This window comes from Vitis vinifera, chromosome 13 (genome assembly GCF_030704535.1).
Source record: "Vitis vinifera cultivar Pinot Noir 40024 chromosome 13, ASM3070453v1".
NCBI lineage: Eukaryota > Viridiplantae > Streptophyta > Magnoliopsida > Vitales > Vitaceae > Vitis > Vitis vinifera.
In genome coordinates this window covers 6,024,263-6,049,702 of record NC_081817.1, presented here as the reverse complement: position 1 = coordinate 6,049,702, position 25,440 = coordinate 6,024,263, and the positions used below count along the sequence as shown (strand labels likewise).

General features: G+C 34.6%; 1 protein-coding gene across 1 annotated transcript; it reads right to left on the bottom strand.

The window, feature by feature from the left end:
* Positions 1 to 724: 724 nt before the first annotated feature.
* On the bottom strand, positions 725 to 24,216 carry LOC100256547 (lysine-specific demethylase ELF6). The gene is made up of 7 exons (XM_010660089.3): positions 22,512 to 24,216; positions 17,917 to 17,995; positions 17,683 to 17,750; positions 15,551 to 15,701; positions 4,776 to 5,353; positions 3,622 to 4,065; positions 725 to 3,239 (listed from the first exon to the last, which is right to left on the bottom strand). The coding sequence occupies exons 1-7, from the start codon at positions 23,662 to 23,664 to the stop codon at positions 1,111 to 1,113; spliced, it is 4,602 nt and encodes a 1,533-aa protein (XP_010658391.1). The 5' UTR covers positions 23,665 to 24,216; the 3' UTR covers positions 725 to 1,110.
* Positions 24,217 to 25,440: the final 1,224 nt, after the last annotated feature.

Sequence of the window (25,440 nt, the reverse complement as noted above, 5' to 3'; positions counted from 1 at the left end):
CTCTAATAATAATTTAAATTTCATGCATTTACCAAAAAAATTAGTACTAAGATAATTAAAAATAATACCCATATAATTAAAAGGCAAATGCCTTTGATCTAAAAATATACAAAATCCTAATTCTTTTTAAATAGAGATATGAAATTTGAATTTTAGCAAGTCGGATTCCCATTTTGTGAATTTTTTTTAAAATGAATATGTGGAACTTTATTAGATAAATTGTAATGGGATGTAATAAATAAATAAAAACTATTTATTTAATGCAAAGGGTTGAATGGTTATATAATATTAAATTAAATAGCAATAAAAGTAATAATAATATATCTAACCTTTTCCATTTAATTAGCATTTTTCTAATAAAAAATTAAAATCATTTTATTACACCCTTATATTAAAATATGGAACTAATTGGATGAAGAAGAAAAAAAAAAAAGTTGAAGCCATTTTTTTTCCCCTGCTTTTGAAATTTCAAAATGAGTGAAAATCATAGATGAAAATAATAAGATATTTAATAAAAGTTGAAACTAGGAAGGCTCAATGGATTAACCAAAACTTCATGGGAGATGAATAAAATTTATAAGAAAAAAAGGAAGACGGATTTTATTCTCAAAATTAAGGTAAAAGAAATATAACATGAAGAAAGGGAAAGGGGAAAGGGGATGGAATTTTCTTTTGAATCTGAGTTGTTAAAGGGGCCCATCTGATTACCACTTACACAAGATAATAATGTAAATGAGTGACTTCCATTTGTGACTCCACACAGCATGGAACCATCCAGAACATCCAGATCTTACAAGACAACGATTCCTAAGAGGACCCACCAATTTGGTGAGAGCGGTGGCTTGCTTTCATCACTATCCAGCCTGTTGAAGACATTTGGGCAAATCCAAGTTTCTAACAGTGTAGAGCAGATAAAATAAAAATAATCAGAAGGTGAACTGAACACTCAAAACCCAACTACAATGATGCATTCAGTTGATTTGAGAATGCCACATTGGCCATTGCCCCAGCCCCAGCCCCAGCCCCCCCAACTAACAAAGGGATCAGCCTATCCCTAACCTATTAATGCCCAACCGAGAATAATACAATTACAAGGATGTAACATCCATCTCACTTGGGTGTGTTGTTCACATAGTGACCTGTTTTCCGTCTATGCCGGCTAAAATCCGATACAAACCTGAATGAGAGCCCACACCCCTCCACCTTGCATTGGTATGGCCGCGCTCCAGTGTGCACCCGTACATGCTCTGTCCTCGCCCACGCCCACTTGAATGACATGCTGCAACCCTTCCACGGGCACTTGAGTGGCCTCTCATCGTCGTGAACTCTTTGATGAAGCATCGCATACTTGTGGGAACTGAACTTCTTCCCACACCCTTCATGTGGGCACCTGTTGCGCTTGTGAAGGAGTAGCTCTGCCTTCGTCTTGAAACTCATCCGACACCCTTCTAGGTCACACCTGTGTGACCCCTTTGTGTTTTCTTTCTTATCCTTGTGGGGACCTGATGTATCTGCAGGTTTTCTCGTTTTGGCCATTGGCTTCTCCACAACCGGTTTGTTAGTGTCGGCCCCAGTGCTACCATCTTTCTTGGCCCTTGGCCTCAACCCTTCACATGGACTCCTAATAAAGCTATCAAAGTAGAATTTGTCTTCTGTTTTCTGCCCCCCTTCTCGCTTTCTTTTTCTCTCTGCTTTTTTGGTTGATTTGGGGTTCACCTTATTGGAGTCCATGTTTTCCAAGTCCCTATTGTCAGGTGAAGAATAGACCTTGGAGTCAATATGTTCCAATTCTCTGTTGTCTGGTGAAGAACAAACCTTGGAGTCGATGTTTTCCAATTCTCTGTTGTCTAGTGAAGAACAAACCTCAGCACCATTGCTCAAGTCTTCCACAGGACAGATCTCTCTTGGAATTTCTGAACTTTCTACCGTTGAGGGAGGAGGAGGCTGGTTTGTCATTGCATCATTGCTTAAAATGTGTTCCTCATCACCACTTCCATCTGCAATCAGGATTCCCTGCTCTGATGCTTCTTTATCCAAAATCATGCATTCACCTATCTCACCATTCGTGCAAGATTCCTCTATAACCACGTTCTCTATCTGCGCATCAAAACCTTCCCCAACTGGGCCATGGGAACTTGTAAAGTTGTCACAATCAGAAACTTCATTCATCAACACATCCCCATCACCCTGGATGCCATGCTGTCCTTCAGAATTATACTGAGTCAAATTACCAGGCTCATTTGTCATGTTGACTTCCTCCATAATTTGATGATCCATTTGAATTCCAGATTTTTCAACAGTTGGGACGGAAATGATAGGTAGAGTTGAATCATTTTCAGCGCCCAAGATCTTGTTTTTCTCACCAGTTACCTCAGTGATATTAATCTCCAGTGGCATCTCAGAACCATCACAGGTCACTGAATTACATGCCTCATCCTCCAAAGTTTGATTATTAATCCGTGCCTCAACACTTTTAACCACTGGGGTAGCAGTGACAAGTGGATTTATAACCTGTGCAGGAACAGCATTCTTGCTCAAATCCTCAGTTGCCTCGAGCACCTGGACTTCATGAAGCATTTCAGATTTTCCAAAAGAAGCATAGAAATCCAACCCTGCAGATTCACCTCCCTCTTTTTCAATATTTGGACTATTATTAGATGTCCTGCTGATATTTTTGACAATATCACAACTAGTAGCTGAAACGTCTTTTGGCAGGTTCTTTCTAGGGCGTCCACGAGCCCTACTTGCTCCTTCAGCACCACCTGATTTAAACTTGAAAATTCTTCGAGAATATTGAATAAGTTTATCTTCTTTTCTAATTGTGCTACCAACTGACTTTCCTTCCATAACTTCAACCTCCTTTATTTGATTACTCTCATATGGTTTGATATGGGATGGAAGATTTGACTTCAATTTTGAGCGAGATTTCCTGGACTGCCACTTGAGGCTCAAGAAATTAGAACTGGAAGTTGTGTCAGTGAACAAACCACCCAAGGCCAACGCATGTGGTACTTGCTTAGATGGGGAGTTCTTTCTGATCTTAACACAGTACTGCAAGTTGATACCCAATTTCGAGGTCCAGTCTTCTCCACATTCAACATGTTCTTCATCATCGATTGCCAGATTGATCAAATTCAGATCTTCCTGGGAGGCAGTATCTAAAGGAATCTCATTATAATTAAAAGGGTGACCAATTTCCTCTGCAACAGTTGTGGCATGTGCCTTTATTTTTTGATAGTCTACAAAAATCAAAATCAGTAAATTAGCAAAAATCAAATAACTGCCAATAAAACAAACTTGCAATTTAAGAAAAAAAACAAAAATTAAACGCAGTTGTTTCTACTACTATTACTACTACTGTAGATGAGACGGTGCATCTGATACTCTTAGTGGTTAGTTGCAAAAACCAAGAGATGTAAATATCATGTAGTGGAAATTAACTGCTGAGTGTTGATTGACTCTAATTTATAATTTACATTGATATTGGAATTTGGTAGGAAAATCCTAGGCTGGTGTTGGGGAAACAAGCAATAACCAAATAAATAAGCCATTAGAATTTGGAGTTGAAAAAAGATTCCACTTCTCTCGAACAATAATATAAAGAGAGTAAAAAATTGTCACCTGAATGGCAAATTATAAGCATGCTTGCTCCACCTTTGGGCTGCAGCAACTCCTTAATTTGAACAGCATGCTCTAGGCAGAAAATCCGCGGTCTCAAAAGTTCAGTAGACTTATTCCATCCCTTCTCAAAATTGGTTATTAAGGGCATTTGCAGGCTCTCAGGAGGCAGAGAAAGATCAGGAATAGGAGGAAGATCCCCTGCAGAATGAAGCTTGGATTGGTCCAAGGCTGTATTTGAAGAGGCCCCAGTTGGATGCTGAAGTGAAGTGCACTTGTCCAGCTTGATGCTCTCAGTTACTTCGGATGATAAACTGTTAGCATCTATTGAGGATTCCTTTCCATCTTTTATCAACTTCAAATCTTTCCTACACTTCAGGTTTTCGGTCATCAGGATAGCAGAAGATATTTCCTCCTTGGTTGTTTCATCTTTGTCAACTTGTGTACCTGTGCGATAATAGAAAAAAAAAATGAATGTCCTGAATATGTCCCTCCATTCTATTAATACTGGGAATAGCTATCTCCCACTTCTACTATAGTGCAAATTGGAGTCTGTACACATTTATCAGGTTAAAGTTACTAACACAGAAAGAGGGGAGCAGCATTCAAATATGTAAAGTGAAAGAAAGATTAATTAAAGGTTCTTCCCAATTGAATTTTATGGTCAACCACAACACCATACATGAACTCCATGCATAAAAGAAAGTAAATAATTATTGGCACTAATTACAGAGGCAGCTTTATAACATCAGTCACACAACAAAGTAATTTTTTATAAAAGAAATTTGGCTGGACAGTGGTAAGTGAAAGCACCTAAGTCCACAAAAAACCTAAAGTGAAAACATCAACCAACTTTCAAAATTAATTTGAGCCAGAACCTCCTCTCATGGCCTCTGGAACATTTTCCACTTTCTCTAAGATTTTTCTCACATCTTTGTAAAAAAAAATCCATGGAAATGTCAGATGCATTATGTCCATCGTGGCGTCATTGAAAATCTGGTTGAAAATTGCTATACAAAATGACTAAGTGACAACTAAAGCAAGGCAGAAAAAGAAACAGGAGATAACATAGTCAAGAAAAAACTTATTTAAAAAAAGTAATAAATAAATAAAAGAGAAAAAAAAAGGGGTCAACACAAAGTTTGTGCATTTAATACCTGAAACAGGACCTTTAGAAGTGCCATGAACGGCTGACGGACAGTAAGATTTCATAGTTTCTGTATCTCCAGCTCGATCTTCAACCAGAGGATGATCTGCATGAAGAAATTCCATTGATGCTCTATCAGATGGCTGTACCACTGACATAAATGGAAAACCAAGAATCCCGCAAGCCACACATGCCAAAGTCCCCGAATCGACTTGGAAATCACACAACAAATCATCATCGTCCAAATATAAATCATTTACATTTTCAATATACAAGCTCATCTTGTCAAACAAATCATTCTGATTGCTATCGTCCTTGTTCTCAACCTCAGAAATATTTTCTCTTGGTTTGGTAGAAACAGTGGTGATCTCAGTGGACAACTGAGGCTCTTTAGTAGAAGACGGTAGTGACTCAGGGTCCCACAACACTGCACGGTAGGTTGATCCTTTCCCAAGAAGAACAGATAATAGATTATTTTCATTTAACATATCTTCTATAAATGCCTGCTTTACTAACAGTTCTCTTTCTTCCTTCTGGCGATCTTTCAGACGAGAACTCCGAGCCCCTGGTATTAAGGACCGTGGCACTCTGGCATCAAAACAATTCCAGCATATTGAACTTGAGAAATAATTAAACATTAGATGCCCACTGATCACTCATGGACATTAAGCAAAGAAAATCCACATAGGCATAGAAGTATCAATGCATGAAAATGCAAAAACACATACAGATCCACCAAAAAACCTGAAGTATTCAAAAGACTACAACTCAAAAGCTAAATATGCAATTAGATTATGTAGAAGTTTTCTAAAATTATCAAATGTATTCCAAATGCAATCACCAAACTATTTTCTTAGGCCATCAAGCATAAAAGCATCGAATCAACCTGTTCAGCCCTCTAATATGGTTCTCAGTCCCCAACAATAAATGCAAAATGTTGCATAAATTATAAATTAATGAAATGCATGAAAGGGAACAGCCCACTTTCAGATAATATGTACTGAGCCCAACTCATCTCATTTTAGCTGATCATCCTCATAATCAGGACCAAGCAGGATGTAGTTCCAGAAAATCAATAGACACTGAGTTTGAGAGCTAAATTGCCAGAGAAAAAGAATGATATAATCCTTAACAGGAATGATATATGCTATATTGTCATCTTGATGTAGGACAATCAAATAAAATGGGCTAGGGCTTCAATCTTTTAGGATTTGAGGAGGGGAACGAGAGTAAAATTATAATAGCAAGGAAAAAGCAAAATAAAATATGAGGAAAAAAATAAAAAGATAAAGAAGAAAAATAGGAAACCTTAGAATTTCACTAAGACCTATTAGCAATCTCAACTGAAAGAGAGTAATAAAGTCTCACCATTGAAAATTGAAAAGTATGCAAAAACTTAATATTATTCATCATCAATTATTAATTTTCATATTATCATAGAAATTTTCTTTCTAGAATTCAATGTTTTAAAAGTGTGGAAGAAGAAGAATTGGAAAGCAAGAAGAATAAATTTCTTCCTTGATTTCAATATGTACATACCAACATATTTATACAAGTATTCCTAGTACAAAAAATAGAAACTTTCCTAACCTCATTCTATCAAATCTCCTTGATTATGGGATTGTCCTAATCGTCTTTTTAATTACAAAAATATACAACTATAATATTTCCTAATTACATTCTTCTGCACTCCCTCTCAAGCTAGTGAATAGATGTTTTCCATTCTCATCTTAGATACACTTGCTTGAAATGTTGTACTGCTTAAACCTTTGGTGAGTATATATCTAAGTTGACGATTAATAGATACATAAAGAGTACAGATCAACCTATTATCTAGTTTCTCCTTAATAAAATGTCTATCTCTATGTGCTTCGTTCGATCATGTTGCACTAAATTATGTGCAATATTGATTGCAAATTTATTGTTGTAGTAAAGTTTCATTGGGTCATCCCATTTAATCTTCAAATATTCCAAAATAATCTTCATCCATAGTAGTTCACAAACTCCTTGGGACATTGTACAAAATTTTGTTTCTATACTAGACCTTGCTACCAAACTTTGTTTTTTACTTCTCCATGTTACTAGATTCTCACCAAGAAAGGTGTAATACCCGGTGATTGATCTTCTATCAACCACAAATCCAATATAATCTGCATTTGTGTATACTTCAAGTACTAATCCTAAGTTTCGTTTAAATAGGATGCCCTTTCCTAGAGACCCCTTAAGGTACTGTGGCACTTGGTTAGCAGCTTGCAAATGAACCTCTTTTGAACTGTGCATGAATTGACTAATCACACTCACAACAGATGCTATATCCAGTCTTGTGTAAAAGATATAAATGAGTCTTCTTACTAGACATTGATACATCTCTTTATCTACCGCAACATCTTTCTCAACCTCTCAAAGCTTATGATTAAGATCTATTGATGTGCTTATTGGTTTACATGTCAACTTCCTTGTTTCCTTGAGGAGGTTTGTTACATATTTCTACTAAGAAATAAAAATTCCCTACTTAGAATGTACAACTTCAATTCCTAAGAAATATTTCAACATTCCTAACTCTTTAATCTCAAATCTCAAACCCCTTGGTCAAGCATCGCCTCAAAGTGTGTTTCTCTTTTCATCATTTCCTATCACAATAATGTTATTTATATATACCAAAAGAGTTGTAATTCCCCCTTAAGCTGAATGTTTGATGAACAACATATAATCTCCCTAACTTTCTTTGTATCTTATGTTTTTCATTACTTTAGCAAACCTTCCAAACCACACCCTTAGAGATTGTTTCAACCCGTATAGAGATTTTTTAGTGGCTAAGTTACTTCCAAATCCAGGAGAGCCTCCCATATAAATCTCTTTTTCCAGATCTCCATTTAGAAATGCATTTTTGACATCAAACTATTGTAGATCCCAATTATAATTTGTTGTCAATGATAAAAAATTCGGACTATGTTCATCTTGGCAACCAGAGCAAATGTCTCTAGATAATCCACATCATATGTCTGAGTATATCCTTTAGCCATCAATCTCGTCTTGTACCTCTCTAATGTTCCATCTACTATATACTTAACAATATAGACCCACTTACATCACAATGGCCTTTTTCCTACAGACAAATCTACTAACTCCCAAGTTTTATTTTTATAAAGGGCCTCCATTTTTGCATTCATGGCTTGTTTTCAATTTTCATTAGACAAAGCCTCAGATAGAGTGGTGGGAATATGAACATTGTTCAAACTTATAAGAAAACTCTTATGGGATAAAGACAACTTTTTGAATGACATAACATGGGAAAGTGGATACAAAGGACGTTTAGTGCATTCCTTCATTTCCTTCCTAATGGCAATAGAGAGGTTTTGGTTTATGGGTTTTTCAACCTAAAGTTCTGACACGGTTTGTAAGGGAAGATGAGAACCCGTTACCTCATTTCCAGAAGTCAGTTCATATTCTTGGACTTGTATAAGTCGAGGGATTGCAGCTTTCTTCCTTGAGCACACTTTGCCAATTCGATTTTCAAAAGTAGGTTCAATGGATGACTCAGGTTTAAAGGAGGGTACAAATACTGGATCAGACACTTTAGGAGGGTCAATAGGGTCAATGAGAGGTACAAATACTAGATCAAACACTCTAGAAGGTTTAATAGGGTCAATGAGAAGGGATCAATGAAACAGGAATCTTGAATCTTATCTTCCTCAATGGAATTCTTCCCTTATAGATAAGGAGTGGGATAATAAAATTCACTTTTATTAAAAGTAACATCAGCTAAGACAAAAAAAAAAAATTTGGATGGTGGATGGTAACACTTATATCCCTTTCTAGTTGACAAATATCCCACAAAAATACATCTGATTGTTCTTAAGTCCAATTTTCCCCTGTTTAGACTGTAAACATGTACAAAGGACACACACCCAAATATCTTAGGAATGAGATGTTTTATAGTTCTCATGTTAGGATAAATGATAAGAGTATTTTCATAGGACTTTTGAAACCTAAAACTCTAAAAGGTAATAGAATTATGAGATATGTGTTAGTACGGCTTCCCCCTATTTAGATTTAGGCACATGTTTTTGGAACAAAAAAGCATGTACCGTATCAAGTAGGTGACCATTTTTCCTCTCAGGAACTTCATTTTGTTGTGGGGTATTTACATACGATTACTCATGAATTATACCTTCATGATGAAAGTATGAAGTTAGGACTTGAATGAAATAATCTCAGGCAGTGTCAGACCGAAACCTTTTGATAGTGACACCAAACTGATTTTTTGTCATGTTATGGAAATTTGGGAGTACAAAACTCACATCAGATTTGTTCAAGAGACCCTAGTACAATCATCAATGAAAGACACAAGCCAACGTGCCCCAAATATATTTGGGATAGGGGAATGACCCCAAACATCACTATGAATTAAATGGAAAGGCTTTGAACTTATTTTATTACTGATTGAAAAGGTTGAACTCTTGTGTTTAGCTAGTTCACATACCTCACAATGAAAACGCTCAACGTCTAAGTTCCTAAAAAGAGAAGGAAACAAGATTTTAAGAGTTTCTAAATGACAAATGTTCAACCCTACAATGATGAAGCTAAATTTTTTCTTTATTAAAAAATACGATGCTCTGAAAGAAGAGATACAGATGATTTGCTTGGTGTCTCAAAGTAGTATAGCATGTTTTGTTCCTTAACAAGTTTAATCATCTTTCCCAAATTCTGGTCCTAAAATACGTAACCAGTATGGTAAAAAATCATATTACAACTCAAATCTTTTGTAAGCTTTTGTATAGAGACAAGATTAGTAGGCAACTTTTAGAAATAAAGCACATTTCTAAGTGTGAGTATAGGACTAACTTAGATATCTCCTACACCTATGACGATGGTTAATAAACCATCTGCTGTAGCTATTTTCCTATTGCTTGGACAAGGGTTATAGTTGTGAAATTGGTGTGATGAATAAGTCATGTGATTTATGGCACCAGAATCTATAACCTATGAATTGACAAAGGTAATTCAATGGAAATTGGAAACTTACCTGAAAGTGCCAATGAGGAGGTACTTGAAGGTTTTTTAAGAGTTCTCAACAAAGTTCTTAATTTTTCAATCTCCTCTTAATTGAATCTACCTTTTTTATGGATCTTTCTTCAATTGGTTGAACAAAAGACAAGTGTGCTTGTCCATTATCTTCCTACTGCCTTCCATTGTAAGTGGTTATCATTATTTCATATTGAGTGGTAACAACGATAGTTTTTTATACCTCAGACATTTTTTTTTTCTTGTTACAATTTTTTTATCCTTTTTTTTTTTTGGCCTTTTCCTTTTTTCTTTTCCTTTTTTTTCTCTTTTGTTGAAAAAAAAAAAAGAAAAGAAAAAAGGAACTATAAAAGGCGTTAAGGCTTAAGGCCTAAACACTCAAGCTAAAAAACACACGTATGGGAACCTAGTTGCAACAATCTAAGATGACGGTGGTCTGTGGAGGTTGGAACTCGACTCAATCTTGTTGGCAGTGAAGGATAATTGTAGTGAACTCGTGGAGGACACGATCCTTTGTTGTTTTTGACAGCACTAGGAGGGTTGTCATTGCCAGCAGAGATGACGATGGCCTGTGGAGGTTGGAACTCGACTCAATCTTGTTGGCAGTGAAGGATAATTGTAGTGAACTCGTGGAGGACACGATGCTTTGTTGTTTTTGACAGCACTAGGAGGGTTGTCGTTGCCAGCAGAGGCTCACATAACTTGAGCGAGAGATCAATGATGCAGAAGAAGACGGGTGTACTAGTGCTAAGTCGAGGGTGCAATCTATGTTTTGCAATGAGTTTACAAAAGGGATACACTTGGTTGAACTAGGTTTCGCTTTTGCAATGGTGTCATTGTGGCGATGCAATCTCAGTGGCACGACAATGGGCAAGACAAAGACGAGGATGGTGACACTAAAGGAAGCTTGTGTTCACAACGATGAGGCGGAGGCAATGATGGGATCTCTGTGTTCAAGCAAAAGAAACCCTTTAATCGATAATGAAGGTCAACACTAAACTTTCAACTCGACAATGAAGGCCAAAGAAAAAAAAAATCCTCTTGATTTCCAGATTTACGAGTTTGGAAGCTCTAATACCATGTAGAAAAAGAAGACTTGAAGGGTAAAAAGAATAAATTGCTTCCTTGATTTCAATCTGCACATACCCACATTTATACAAGTATTCCTAGTACCAAAAGTAGAAACTTTCCTAACCTAATTCTATCAAATCCCCTCGATTACAAGATTGTCCTAATCCTCTTCTTAATTACAAAAATATATAGTTATAATCTTTCCTAATTACATTATTCCACAAAAAGGCTTAAGGCAGTTTTGAGGCTTTTACCCAAATGAGACAAGGCAAAAGCCTCAAGGCAAAATGAAGTGTAAGCCTCAATTTAAACAAATAAATAATAAAAAAAATACAAAAAAAAAACCCCTTGAAGTCACAAGAAAAATGAATAATAAAAAAAACACTTCATAATGATAAAATTAATTATTTGTCATTGTTAATAGTTTCTAATTTACTTCATTTTTCTCTCTTATTAAATTTAGCTCTTTCTCATGATTTCATAAAATAATTTTCAACATTAGCATCACTATCGCTTGTAGGATCTTCCAAGAAATATAATCATATCTAATTGTTATATTATCCTCCCCATCGATATTAATATCCACTCATTCTTTTTCTTTGTCCAGCTATTGCAATGGTATTTTTTCTTATTTATCAATAATAAGATAATGATCATAAATGACATCAACCACTAAGATGATCAACAATTCCCCTATTCTTTCTTCTCAATCTCTCTTTTTCAATTTCATTTAAAAGGTTGATTGGAAGTCAACTAAGACTTATTTTGTAGAAGGTTTAACCAAGTCAACCTAATACAAAACTCATAAAATTTATATCAAAAGCCCACAAAAGCATATATGGCAGGACCCATAAAAATTCATTGAGTATTGAGGCTTAAGCCTCTTATAAAATATATATCAAAAGCCCACAAAGGCAAAAAACCTTTTGGATATTTGAGGCTTAGGCCTCAACAATCTTAAGGCTAGTCTCAAAGTTCTAAGCCTCAACAAGGTGAAGCTTAAGCCTCAATTGCCCCAAGGCTAAGTCATAGAGTCTCACCCTCATAGCCTTTTAAAACACTTCTAGAATTAGAAACTTAACTTAATAGAAACTTCTTGTGAAAAAGAGTATTTGATAAATAACACTTCTAAGTTTTAAAGCCTCAAATAGAAACTTTAGGGGGGGTGGGGGGGAAGACAATCTTTTAGAAAATAGAAAGTTTAGAATATAGAAACTTCTTTTAAGAAGAAATTTCCAATAAAAGAACTTCCTAAATTCTAAATTAAACTTAAATATTGATTACTATCTAATGATGACTCTAGAGAACCTAAAAAAACAATATAATTACCTCAATACTTTAATAAAGTAATTAAGGTTGTATTTGCTTTGGAAATTTCTTTTAAGTTATCATTTTCTATTTTCATTTTCTAAAAACAGTTTTTATTTGCTAGTTTTTTCTTTTCTTGAAAATGTGTTTCATTGAACAAAATGAAATTGTTTTCAAGAATGAAAAATAGTGAAATCTTGTTTGGTTTTGAGTTTTCATTGATATTAAAAACAGTGAAAAGAAATATAATTAAAATTTTATCTAATACACATGTCATGTTATATGAAATATTATTATAAAGAATAATATTACTAACTTTTTATAATATATATATATATATATGTATGTATATATTTTATACACATTATACCCAACTTTATTATTATATTGCATTTATTTATTACCCTTTTTTTATTTTCTTTACTATATTTTTTAGTTTAAAATGGTGTAATAAAATATTTTAATATGCTTATAATAAAACAAATAAAATGAAAATTTTTCTTACAAAAATATATACTACTTATAATGACCTGCAGACTAACAAATAAACAAAAATACTTCTAAAATAATATTTGATTTGGATGCTTATCCATCTTTAAAATAAACTTTTTAACAAGTTCTTGTGAAGTTATCTTGAAATTACTACCTCTGTCCTTAATCATATTGTATAGTCCCCCTTAGCAAACAACAAAAGTTTGGAAGTACTACTCCAATGTCGATCCTCCTATTATTTGCATTTGGTTTGGTCACAAATGGTCACATCAAAGAATTATAACTTTCAAATTTTCGATCATGGTTGTATGACTTGTTCCACTCCTCAAGTAATATACATCCTTAAGCCAAAAACTTTGGCTTGAATACCAAAATTGATGTAAGTCAACCCTAAGATGATTGTCTACAATCAAATAAGCTACATTAGGGCTTTTAAGATTTAAGGAGGGGAACAAGAATAAAATTATAACAAGAAGAAAAAAAGTAAAATAAAATACAAAAGAAAGACAAGAAACCTTAAGTCTCATCTAGAAGAAAAGTAATAGAGTCTTACCATTAAAAATTGCAAAGTATGGAAAAACTTGATTTTTTTTTCTTTTTATAGGAGACAACAATGAATTATATTGAAATAGAAATTAAGAAATACAATAGAAGGATGAGGAATCCTCCCACAAATGAAAGCTAAACAAAATGAATATCAAAAGCAAAAAAGCTATTTAGTAATTACAAAAAACCTCTCCCTGCTAACCCACACCGTTGGAGCTACACACCTTTAACAAATCTAGTTGAACCACATAAGGGGAATGCCCTTAAAAGATGTGGTGCAAGAAGCCCAAAAAGAAGCAAGGATGTGGTGCAGTATGGAAAAACTTAATATTATTCGTCATCAATCATTAATATTGTTTTTACATCAATTAGTCTCCCTCATAGGTTTTAAAAAATCATACAAATTGAATAAAATCATAAAAATAGAAATTTAATCTATGTGGTATCTTATTAGGACTATTATTCCCTTTCCAAAACTATTAAATCTTATAAAAAAAGAATTTAAAAAATAGAAACCGTCTTTTTAGAATTAGGAACTTAACTTTATAGAAACGTCTAGTAATAAGTATTCTAATAAAGAATATTTCTAGATTCCAAGAACTCAAATAGAAACTAAAAAAAAAATCAAAAATAGAAAGTTTAGAAACATAAAAACTTCTTTTAAAAAGAAATTTTCAATAAAGAAAAGTTATCAAATTTTAAATTAAACTCAAATACCAACTACTAATTAATTATGAACCTAATAAAACTGAAATTTTATCTAAATACCCTTGATAGAGTAACATGGAATTTCTTTACTCCCTTTCATTCTTCTTGGCTAGATCTTGGAGATTCACCCTCATCACATTCATATTTTGTGCTAATCAAACCCCAACCCACCCACTCAACCCCAAGAAAAAAACAAAAAGTAAAAAAAAGAAAAACATATTTTCACATTGATCCTACAAAAGCTTCATTAAGTTAACCAACCAAAATATTAAATTCAAAATTTCAGTAACCTTCAATGTACAACTTTGCAGACTATGCCATTATATATAACTAAACCATTTAGCTAAATGCAGTTATCTACAATCTGCAATTTCTCCCTTGAGGAAAAGCCTCGTATAATTGTTGATAGACATTCCCATGCAAACAAGCTCACAATAATATATTCAACACTTCCTAAGTACCCCACACAATAAATACAACCATAAAATGAGCTGCTTGACGGTTTTAGTAGAGAATTTCCTCGTATTAGAGCATCAGCCCAATCAAAGGAACTAACAGTCAAAAGTTCCAGTAAATTTTGAACCTCGGAAATCTTACACACGTTATTAGCAATCACCAGCTCAGAAAAAAGGAGGTTGAAAAACCAAAAATAGCATGGTAATTAGGTAAGCAGCACCTTAAAAGGTCAACACGAGTTTCAGTAAGAATTCCAGTCCCTAACTAAATCAAGCAATCTCCAGCTTTTGCCAAAACTTCTTAAACAAATCTAAAAACTATACATCAAAAATAGAAAATAGAAAATAGAAATAGGGTTGAAAATTTTGTTAAAAGTAGCTTTTGTGCACAGAGCTATACAAACAAGAGAAAGCACTGCCCCTGCATTTACATGATGAAAGTAGCCCGTAAAAGTGCTGATGTCAGCATCACACTAGATGGCAGAACAGGACCTTCGAAGATAACCAGAAAGCCTTTCTTGGTTGATCTTCAAGCTCTAAGAAAAACATGCTAAGGGCTAGCTAGTCTGTATCACTACAAGTAAATTATTACTCCAAATTTGCAGGTACTACCAAGGAGTGAGACATATAATGACATTGTGAAAACTGAGAAGGCCTGAACTGTCCCTCCCAACAAATCAATGTAAAAATATTTTTATTTGAAATAGGTTTAAAAAAGAATAAAGAATAAAGAATAAAAAGTGTACCAACATCAATAATTCCAACCAATATCATAAGATTCAATATTCCCAACCTCATATATGAGAATGGGACTGAAGAGAATAAGGACAGAGGTCTTAATAACAAATATCTAATGGAAAACGTTCACAACATAAAACAGTCTATTTTTGGGTAAGAAAATAAAACTATGACAGGGACCAGTATAAGAATATGGTATGCAAATTAAAATTATGTTTCCTACTTTCAGCAAATCTAAAAGCACATTAACTGTATCAGTCTTTGAAGGAACAACTTGAATTCTTACTTGCATAGGGAAGGTTACATCTAATTTTAAGGAACTCGATGATCGTTCAACTAATATATAATCTAGCAGGTTTGAGTTTCTAAAGCAACATGAACAGAATAACTTCAGCTATGGCAAAACAAAGTCAACAGAATGTACAAAAGGATGTAAACTGACCTTGAAACAAAAGACATGGTCAACAGGTATAGCAGCTGCTGATGAGACAGCATGGGGAGATAACTCATAGCAGCCCTGCGCACCGCAGCTTCTTTTGCTATTTTAAGCCATTGTGGAGTTCCAAAGTTTGCAGCTTCACCACAATTGAAACCTAGGTTACATAAAACAAGGCTATAAGAAGCCAGTAAAAGCTCTAAGATGGATGACGGAGAAAATAAGGATTCAAAGAGAGTTCTAACAGTATTTACCTAGCTATGATGAACAGACAACAAAAGCATGCTAGTTGCAAAAGAAACTATGATTCAATGTGTAGAATAAAGAGCATTTTATGAATGAGTTTTATTTACAGATATTGACAGAAAACACCAGGAACTGTATGTTAAAAGTAATACAACTCCAGAAATATATTGGCTATTATTGGAATGAATGACCCTTATAACAGACGAACTTTCAATAATCTATTAAAACCATCTCACTCATAAATAATACTGAAATCAAATTTCAATCCATTATATTTAAATAAGTATATGCCATACTTTCTTTTATCAGAAACAAAAACATTTTCATTAAAATATGAGAATACAAGAGAAGGATGAGAAATCCTTCCCTACATTACAAAACCTGATCCAAACAGGGGAAAATAAATACTCTCCAACAGCCATCAAAACTACTTGACAATGCTATTCTAATCCTTTTGATCCAAATGTCAACATCCAATCACAAGTATATGCTACATGAAAGCGAGAAGTTGTAGCAAAAAGTAATGACTTTTATAATGGTAATTAATGGTCAATGGCCCCATTAACACAATCAAAAGGAACATTAACTTTGGATCAACTCAAAAAGAGGGGTCGGTGTTTAGCCAACAGATGCTTTCTTTGCTGTGAGGAAGAAGAATCTATTGATCATATTCTTATTCAGTGCTCCAAGGCTAGAGTGTTATGGGAATTATTATTTACTCTTTTTGGTGTTTCTTGGGTCCTGCCTTATTCAGTTAGAGATACCCTTAGTGGGTAGAGTGGATTTAATATGGGCAAGAAGCGCAGAAAGGTGTGGAAGGCTGCCCCTTCGTGTATCTTTTGGGTGGTGTGGAAGGAAAGAAATAGGATTGCCTTTGACAATGAGGAGCTATCGTTGAATAGGTTGAAAAATTCTTTTGTTTGTAATCTTTGGGTGTGGTCTAAACCAGTTGTAAATGAAGGTTCTCTCTCTTTACTCGGTTTTTTTTATTAGCTAGGTGCTAGGTGAGGGCTGGTATTGTATTTCTGCTTCTTTTTGTGCCCTCGGGCGCCTCTTGTATACTCCCTGTATGCTTTTGGGCCTGTTTTTGGGGCTCCTTACTAATATATGCTTCTTTGTGTGTTTGCCAATCAAAAAAAAAATTAATACAACCTTTAGAATGCAGTGGGGAGTTGAATTCTCTATTTCAACCATATCAAAACAAATGTTTTAGCACAATTACTCCTTTAACAATAAAAGCCCACAATAACAACTACATGTAAAGATGAAAATAGAATTGTTCACCTGCATCTTATTCTTTAAGGGTAAATTTTTGCAATCTCTCTCTCTGTGCACTTTTTTTTTTGGGTGCATTTTTTAGCAACAAGCTTCCCTCTCTCTCTCTCTCTTTGCATTTTTTGGGCAACAAGTTTAATATTTCTCCATCCTTAAACTTTCAACTTATTTGCTTTCAAAATATCCAATTTTAAGCACTCAACAATGAGAAGGGGAAAATCATTTCAGCAAGTGCTGTTAAAAGCCACCAGATCATCTAATAGTAAATTTTTAAGTTACTTGTCAGAAGACCCGAAAAGCTGCCAAATTAAGTATTCTATTAAAACTTGTAACATTTCAGAGTTCAACAATGCACTTTGAAATCATTCAAGATCAACAGCACACATGCTGCAAGTAGGATAAATGGTGATAATCAGTATACTCTGCATCCAGTCAAAAGTAAGAAATATTTCAGTGTTTTGAGTTAATCCTTCAACATAAATCCAATGTCTCATTGTGCCAAAGGTCAATTGGCAAGCCACTAGAATGTTAGAACAATTTGTAAATGCAGAAGCACACAAGAACCATATTCTACATAAAATCCTCCTAAATGTGAAAGCAAACTGTAAAGTAATTACCATGGCTGAATCCTACATGGTAAGCCCTTGGAAAAGTCACAACAAATTCTCCAGGGTTCTGTATCAGCCTAAAAACCAGAAAAGAATTAGTAAAACTTTGAAAAGGATGGGGAGCTGGAAATACCAAATGGCGACCACCTCAAAAATCAAAACTAAACCAATTAAAACTCTTTATGAACCCAAAATTGCAAATATGGACAAGGAAAATAAAAGCGAATAAGAAAAGCGCCTTACCTACAACAAGGAATTCCCGATGCAACAACTACTTCTGGTGATAGAAGAGTTGTCTTCTCGCCCAAGAGTGTGAGAGCAGCTGCCAACAAAAGTAACTAGACCCTAGTCACAGAAATGCTATGGAAGTAACAGTAAAAATGTTTTACTAATTTCACAGACATGAATTATTTTTTAACACAACATAAAATAAAAATGTGAAACTAAGAATGATTTTTTTTTTTTTTTTTGATAGGTATGAAACTAAGAATGATATGTCACACATTATTGTTAATTGAAATTAGGATTAAAATTATAAACCAAAGGATGTTCAAAAGATAAATGAAATGACTTATTACAATTTGAAAAAGATTCAAGATTATATTATTTTCTTCTTGGGAAAAAAAAACACACAACTTTCACTTTTTGTTTGGACTACATTATAGGAGAGAATTTTGACCACAAACCATATCAAGGTGAGAAGCTGTCCTTTGTTTGGCTGAAAAGTGGCATTTGTTGTTTGGTTGGCTGGTGCTGCTGGTGTCTGGTGATATATATATATTGATATCCAGAGTCCAGTTACTCAGACAATTTGATGCATGGTGCTCACTCTCTCTCTCTCTCACACACACACGCTCACTTGCATAGTGCTCTCTCTCTTTTAGTTAGCAAATTGTCCAGTTACTTGGGAATTGTGATGCATGGTGCACTCTCTCTCTCATGGTGTTTTCTTTTTTAGCTAGAAAAGAAGACCCATTAAAGCCTTATTTGCATAGCATATTGCCTATGCTGCTAGCCTGCAGTTCTCTCTCTCATCCATTAAGGCCTTGTTTGGAATATTGGTATAATGAGAATTTCATTAAATATAACACAGCTTCCCACACAGATTCCACAAAAAGCAACCTTCTTCAAACTAGCCAACATGGATTAGGTTCCTCCTAAAAGTATATGTAACATGATGGTCACCTCATATGGTGGATTAGGGAGCTCATTAAAGGCAAGGTTCTTTGGCAAATCGTTTGTCTCAAGTTGACTTGGGTTGTTTGGCGGGAAAGAAACACTAAGATTTTTTAGGACAAGGCAAGGACTTCAAAGACTATATGGGATCTCATTCATTTCTATTCCTTCCCTTGGGCCTCATGCACCACAACATTTAAGGGCATTCCTCTCAATGTGGTTCAGATTGACTATTTGGTGTGTAGATCAAATGGGTTGGTTTAGCAAGGAGAGGAGCATCGATTAGGTATCTTTTGGAGAGAGAAGTTTATTTAATATTAGAGCAATGAGATGTTCTCTTTGTATATTCCCATGTGATACTATACTAATGTGTAGGTCTACTTTGTCGCATTTTAGGGAGGATTGATCATCCTTCTTATGTATTTCTTTATCCATATTTAATACATTTTTGTTTTTGATCAAAGAAAAAAAAGGTAACCTTCTTACCTGCTTAAGCCTTTTTGGAAGTCAAAAATGGTTTTTCTAAAATCACCCAAACACAAGTATAAGCTAGTACTGGGATTAAGAAACCACTTTTGGTCTCCAAAAGTTAATTCAAATAGGACCTAAGAAGAATAGAAGAAAGGTGTTGAGAACTATTCCTCCTGGAAAAATTTCCACACACTCGTGTTAAAATAATTATAAAATAAGAACTCTCTAAAAATAATTCAAGTTTCATGCACTTACCAATCAAAGGTAGTACCTACGATGGTTACCTACGATGGTCAAACTTATATCATTAAAATGTAGTACTTGAATGGTCAAAGGTAGCACCTTCGACCAAAAAGTAAATAAAATGCTAATTATTTTTAGATAGGTGTTTGAAATTTGTATTTTATAAACTTGGATTCCTATTTTGGGTTATCTTCATTTGAGTGTATGGAAACACACTTTTCCCATTCCTCTTTGCTTGGCCTCATTCATTTGGAAAGAAGAGAATATAAGGACTTCTGTGGAGATAGAATATCCAATCAAAGATTAAATAAGTTATGTTGCTTGTCTTGCAGCCTTGAGTAGAAGGTATATCCTCAAATAAGCTATGTTCTTTTCCTTTTCTATATTTGTATACTCTTGCACTGATGCAGTCCAAGTACACTCCCTGTGTACAGGGATTGCAGCCCCTCTGATGCTTCTCAAAGCAGTTCCTTTACCCAAAAAGAACTTTATATAAGTAATTAAATTCTTATTACAAGATGTTCTGTAATCAACTCTGGCCAATTGTAGCCCATTAAAAAAAATTCAAATTGTTATATTACACATTTAGTTCTGAAATGATATCATTATTCAATATTATAATACAAGATGATGGCAATTAAATTCCTATTACAATAAGTTCTGTAATCAACTCTGGCCAATTGTAGCCCATTAAAAAAAAAATCAAATTGTTATACTACACATTTAATTCTGAAATGCTATCATTATTCAATTTTATAATACAAGATATTTCGATATAATTTCTTGAGGCTATAAAAGATCATTATTTTTGTGTGTGTGCACATCCATGCACATCATTATCCATTAAATCAGGATTGGACTGCCCAGTCAGACCAATGAACCAGCAAAAAGACCAGGCAAGGTAACAAAATGTGAGCAGAGACTAGTATGATATTTTAAAAGTAACACCAAGGGCAAAAGGCAGGGACAGTTATATGCCAGGCGTCTTACTCAATTGACACAAGTTCCAATCAATGGTCTAACTTCTAACATTTAATTCAACATTTAAGTTGTTATTTCATTTAATGATTTAACTAATGCCTATAAAGCCTTTTATTTTTTGAGTTTGATATATAACATACATGATGGCTAAAACACAGGTATATCAACAACTATTTTTGAGAAACCAATATAAGAAGAAAACTTGAGGATATAATTGGCATATAAATGTTTTAAAAAATAAAAACGGTTGACAGTAAGTTCAGGATAATCAAATCATAAAGGGAGTTGTAAATTAATAGATGAATGGAGATCATCCTCCTTAGTTTGAAAATCTATTTCATTGTATCAAAACTATGATCTGAGTGCAAAACCTATCCTCATAGCTACCTCATTAATCAAGTTGCCTATTTCCAATTATGTATATGCATGAATGCTCAATTCCACGTGGAAAATAATAGGTGATTACTTTGCCTCACTCTGACTATTTGGCCTGACAACATGATGTCTTTACAAAGCAAGAGGACCCTTTGTTGATAGGAACAAAGCAAGAGGACCCTTAAACTCCTATAGTAGAAATTACCTCCCTAACACAGCAGATATCAATTTACCCACACCCAGAACCCAATATTTACACCACTCATGCTTCTGAATGGTTTTTGATTGACCGTGAAGTCAGTGCACCATATCACATTATGTCAAAGGGCTTTTACCCAGGTCACAACAAACTCAGGAAAGTTTCAATGGGTAACTGGACATCCAAATGGTCCCTGCCACCATTACACAAAACCTAGAAATACAAGGTTGGAAAATTTGAGGAAGAACTGGAAATAGATAATTGGGGCAACAACTATAAGCTAGCATAGTGCAGTCCTTCCCCTATAAACAATGAATTAACCCTAAGATAAGATAGTTAAACAGAATATATCTTCAAGGAAAAGTGTTTTTTTGGGAACAGTTAAACAAAAAATTCAGCCATTATTTTCACATGGATAAGACTATAGACAAGAAAATAAATAAAATTAAAATTAAAAAACCGGACCCTGAAAGTTATATGCCAAACATTAACCCTATTTTGGACCTCATAAAATTTGAAGGAAAACGCAAGGGAAAGGAAATAGAGAGGAAAAACAAAAGGAAAGAAAAAGTTTGAGAAAATAAAAAATAAATTTAAAGTTAATAAATTATTTCTACACGATTTCACAAACTCATTTCACTTATTTTTCTTCTTCTATAATCTATATAAAGATAAAATAATTTGAAAATACATAAATTATATTTCATTTTCTTTCATATTTTCCATGGTAAACCAAACATAAGAAAATAACTTTCCTTATTATTTCTTTTTCTTTTTTGTACTTTCATGAAACCAAACATAGCATAAGAAATTTTTAATTGATGAGAGAACATTAAAGTGATGTTTGCCATAATAGACAATATTCAACATAAATTGGTTTTTCTTTTTTGTATATGTGAGTTAGGGGGGGAGAGAGAACAGGGGACAGGAATAAATTCATTTTTCTAATCATGTGCACTCAGATTCTATGACATTGGGGAAACAAGCAGTTATATAAGCAAAATGTAGCCTTAGAAGGCTTCAAAATCTTAATAACTAAATGTTTCTGCTGTGGCTTATCCTCTTAAAGCCCAAAAAAGTGAGATGTGTGCCCATGTAGTCATATCCTATGAAAGATGGCTAGAACATGCACAAAGACAGGTGACAATATGGACATCAGGCCAGCACTAACAAGACAAACATGTCACCACAGACAGCATGTTTTTTAATCTTTGTACATCACAAAATTTTAACCTTATGAATTGATTAATTTCTTTCATTTTCCTTAGGGGTTGAAGAACACCCTCAGCCATAAGATGAAACAGAAGACACAGAAGTATCATTTTTTTAGTTCTTAATTGCCTTACATGCTCAATATACTGATTAAACATTCTACTATTACCAAGTTCCATACCTAAACGGTCAATATTTCCTCCATAAGCCTGTGAACGAATGACTTCCTCAAAAGCAAATGCATAATCTCCTGGGACTGCATACCAAGTCTTTGGAGAGCCAGTGTGAAGAAAATTCAAGCTGTGAAGCTCATGATCTTCAACATGCCAAGCAAACCAGCTGAACAACATACCAATATAAACCATGGGAGAAGTAACACCTGGGATATCATCTGGCATAAAACGTGTAAGTGAACCTGGGGAGCGTGCAATTACTTGTAGGTTCCAAGGACTGTTTGAAAGCTTCCAACCAGCAGTACCTTCCATCTCATTACTACCATTTAAATTCTTTTGGCGTGAAGTTTCATCTGATGACATGATTGGTAAACTAGTGCATGACTTGGATGTCGGTAAAGATGGACTTACATTATTCTTGGTGGCTGCATCTTTATTTTCATTACTATGGGAATCCCTTACACTGTCTGCTATATGTTTCTCACAATCAGCTCTTCCTCGACAATATCGACCAAATGTCCTCCTCCTCCTCCTCCTCCTCCTCCTCCCATGAAAATATTGAAAAAGACCCTCTGGCTCTCCAAAACCAGACCCTGGCACATCATTTGCATACTCCACATAAATCGGCTTCTCGGATGCTGCCTTCCAAAACATTGCCTCCACTACTAATGGAGAAACCTCCTTAATCATACCCAATAGATTCCGTGCGAAAGCCTTTGACTTAGATTCAAACTGTTCTAATGTATAAATCTCTCCACTTTGCCACACTTGCTTATGAACCCCCGCTTGCGGCTGAACTACTCCCTTAGTTCTCTTCAGGTTTTGACCCAATTCTTGGTGTCTTGTCGTAAATACAGCACGAGCCTCCCCATCAGCGTCCCCATCCCCAGAACCCATCTTTGCCGAAGAACAAACAGTTGAGGCATTTACATCAGAACCCAATTCCGGGCACTTTGATAATGACTTGTTCAAGTTAGAAATCACATATCTTTTTGAAGGTTTCGGCAATGGAGGAATGACTTTACATATACCAAATGCACTAGCTTCTTTCTCAATTTTGGATATATAAGCAATTGGGTCAGCAAATTCAGTGTCCGTTGGGCGAAATTCGGGAGCCAATGGCAACCCTTTTAGCCAAATGGGTATCTCAACATTACCCATTAGAACCAAGATTCATAACCATAAGGCAGCAATCAGACAAGAAGAATACCAAGAATACCAAGATACGATACCCAGTCACAGAGCATTCTTTATTGAAGTTCCGTACAAAGAACAGCTATTTAAACCCTAGATTCTAAAGACTGTGGTGAAATTGTACATGCGTTTGCTGTGATTGATAGTCTGAAACTACATTAAGCTTAAAAATTTAGGAAATAGCAGATAAGTAGAGGATAAACCAATAAAAGACATAAACAATGGAACCTGTAAGGCTGTAACCGCAAGAGACTGTGGGGATTTGGCCTTCAAGAGAGAGAAAGCGAGACGGGGGAATGGAAATGGAACTGAAAATGAAAAAACAATTGGAACTGGAATTCGGTTGCCTAGGTTTTGAGGGACATTTCTAACTGCGCAAGATAGAATCTCGCAGCTAGGTTAAACTACGCTACGCCGGTGCGACACATCGCAGGGTTTAGAATTACTGTTCTCTGTACCGTACGATTTCAGTTGGGCGCTGATGGGTATAGCTTCTGGGATCTGATTTACGTGACACTTGCGTGACATGTTCCCCTAAGCGCATGTTAGCCCTCTACCTCCTCAAAGATAAAGAAAGCGACGTGGACGTCTAAGGCGTATAGCTGAGCTAGACGGTACACCACAATATTATCTTGTATCCAAGGGTCAGGACTCACGAATGGATCCAAGTACTTCCCAAGATCATCATGGTACACGTGGCATTCTAAGAACCGTACGATCAAGCCCCCAATACACACGTGGCTATGTCAAAAGTATACATATACATATGCCCATAATCTTAACAATATACCAAATCAACAAATAACTTAAAATGGTAAAGAGTCTAAAATTGAAGCCATATATGGTAATCACTTAATGGGTCCGGGTGTAGATGATGATGGGACAACATGGCATAGTATTTTATCATTCCTCTCGATGTGTTTAAGGTAACCAAAAAAGTGGGAAGTGATGGTCTGTAACATATCTATCAAGTGTGGTCAATTTTGAGGCCCAAACTAGACTAAATTTCTATGCTTCTCTGCAGCAAGGAAAGAACATTGGACCATCTCTCATTAAAAATCACTAGGGGATGCTCTAGAAAAAGTGCAAAATCTTGATCAAATTATGAAAGAGATATTCCTCCCATGTTTCCTCATACCGATTGAGGATAAAGTGTAAGGTATGATCTATAAATGTTGGGAAGCTTTTATTTATGTTTGTCTCCAAATATGTAGTTGATCTATGATTGTTATTAAAGTGGGTTGAAATTTGATTAGTTAAGGGTAAATTGTATTAAAGATGTTCGAGAGAAAGTTGGAACATTATTATTTTGTGTTAAAATCATGGAAAAATAGTTCATTCTTCAAAATAATTGATTTTGTGAATGGATTATTTGAAGTAGTTATTCAAATAATACAATGGATTCATGGTAGCTCGTTGAAAAATGAATGTGTTCTATGATTAACTTAGGAGGACTAATGCTAATAATTGATTCATATTAACGTTAATGTAAGAAATAAAATATATAAAAATTAATTGTTCCTCTCTCGTTGTTTTTGGATTTTAAATTTTGCTTGAAATGATGTTGATAATTAAAATGCTTTTAGCATATATTTTTTTAATATCACATTCATTAGAAACATTTTTAATCAGATTTTTTATATAACAAAAAAAAAATTGTTTTGATCGTATTTTTAAAATTGTGTTGGATAACAAAAACAAATGATTTTTAAAAGATTCACCTTTAAATGATTGTGCATAAAT

Coding starts and splice junctions, on each gene's coding strand:
- LOC100256547 (XM_010660089.3), bottom strand. CDS start 23,664: ATGGGTAATGTTGAGATACCCATTTGGCTAAAAGGGTTGCCATTGGCT. Junction 17,751..17,916: donor TCGGGAATTCCTTGTTGTAG/GTAAGGCGCTTT, acceptor TCTGGTTTTTAG/GCTGATACAGAACCCTGGAG. Junction 3,240..3,621: donor GCTTATAATTTGCCATTCAG/GTGACAATTTTT, acceptor TGATTTTTGTAG/ACTATCAAAAAATAAAGGCA.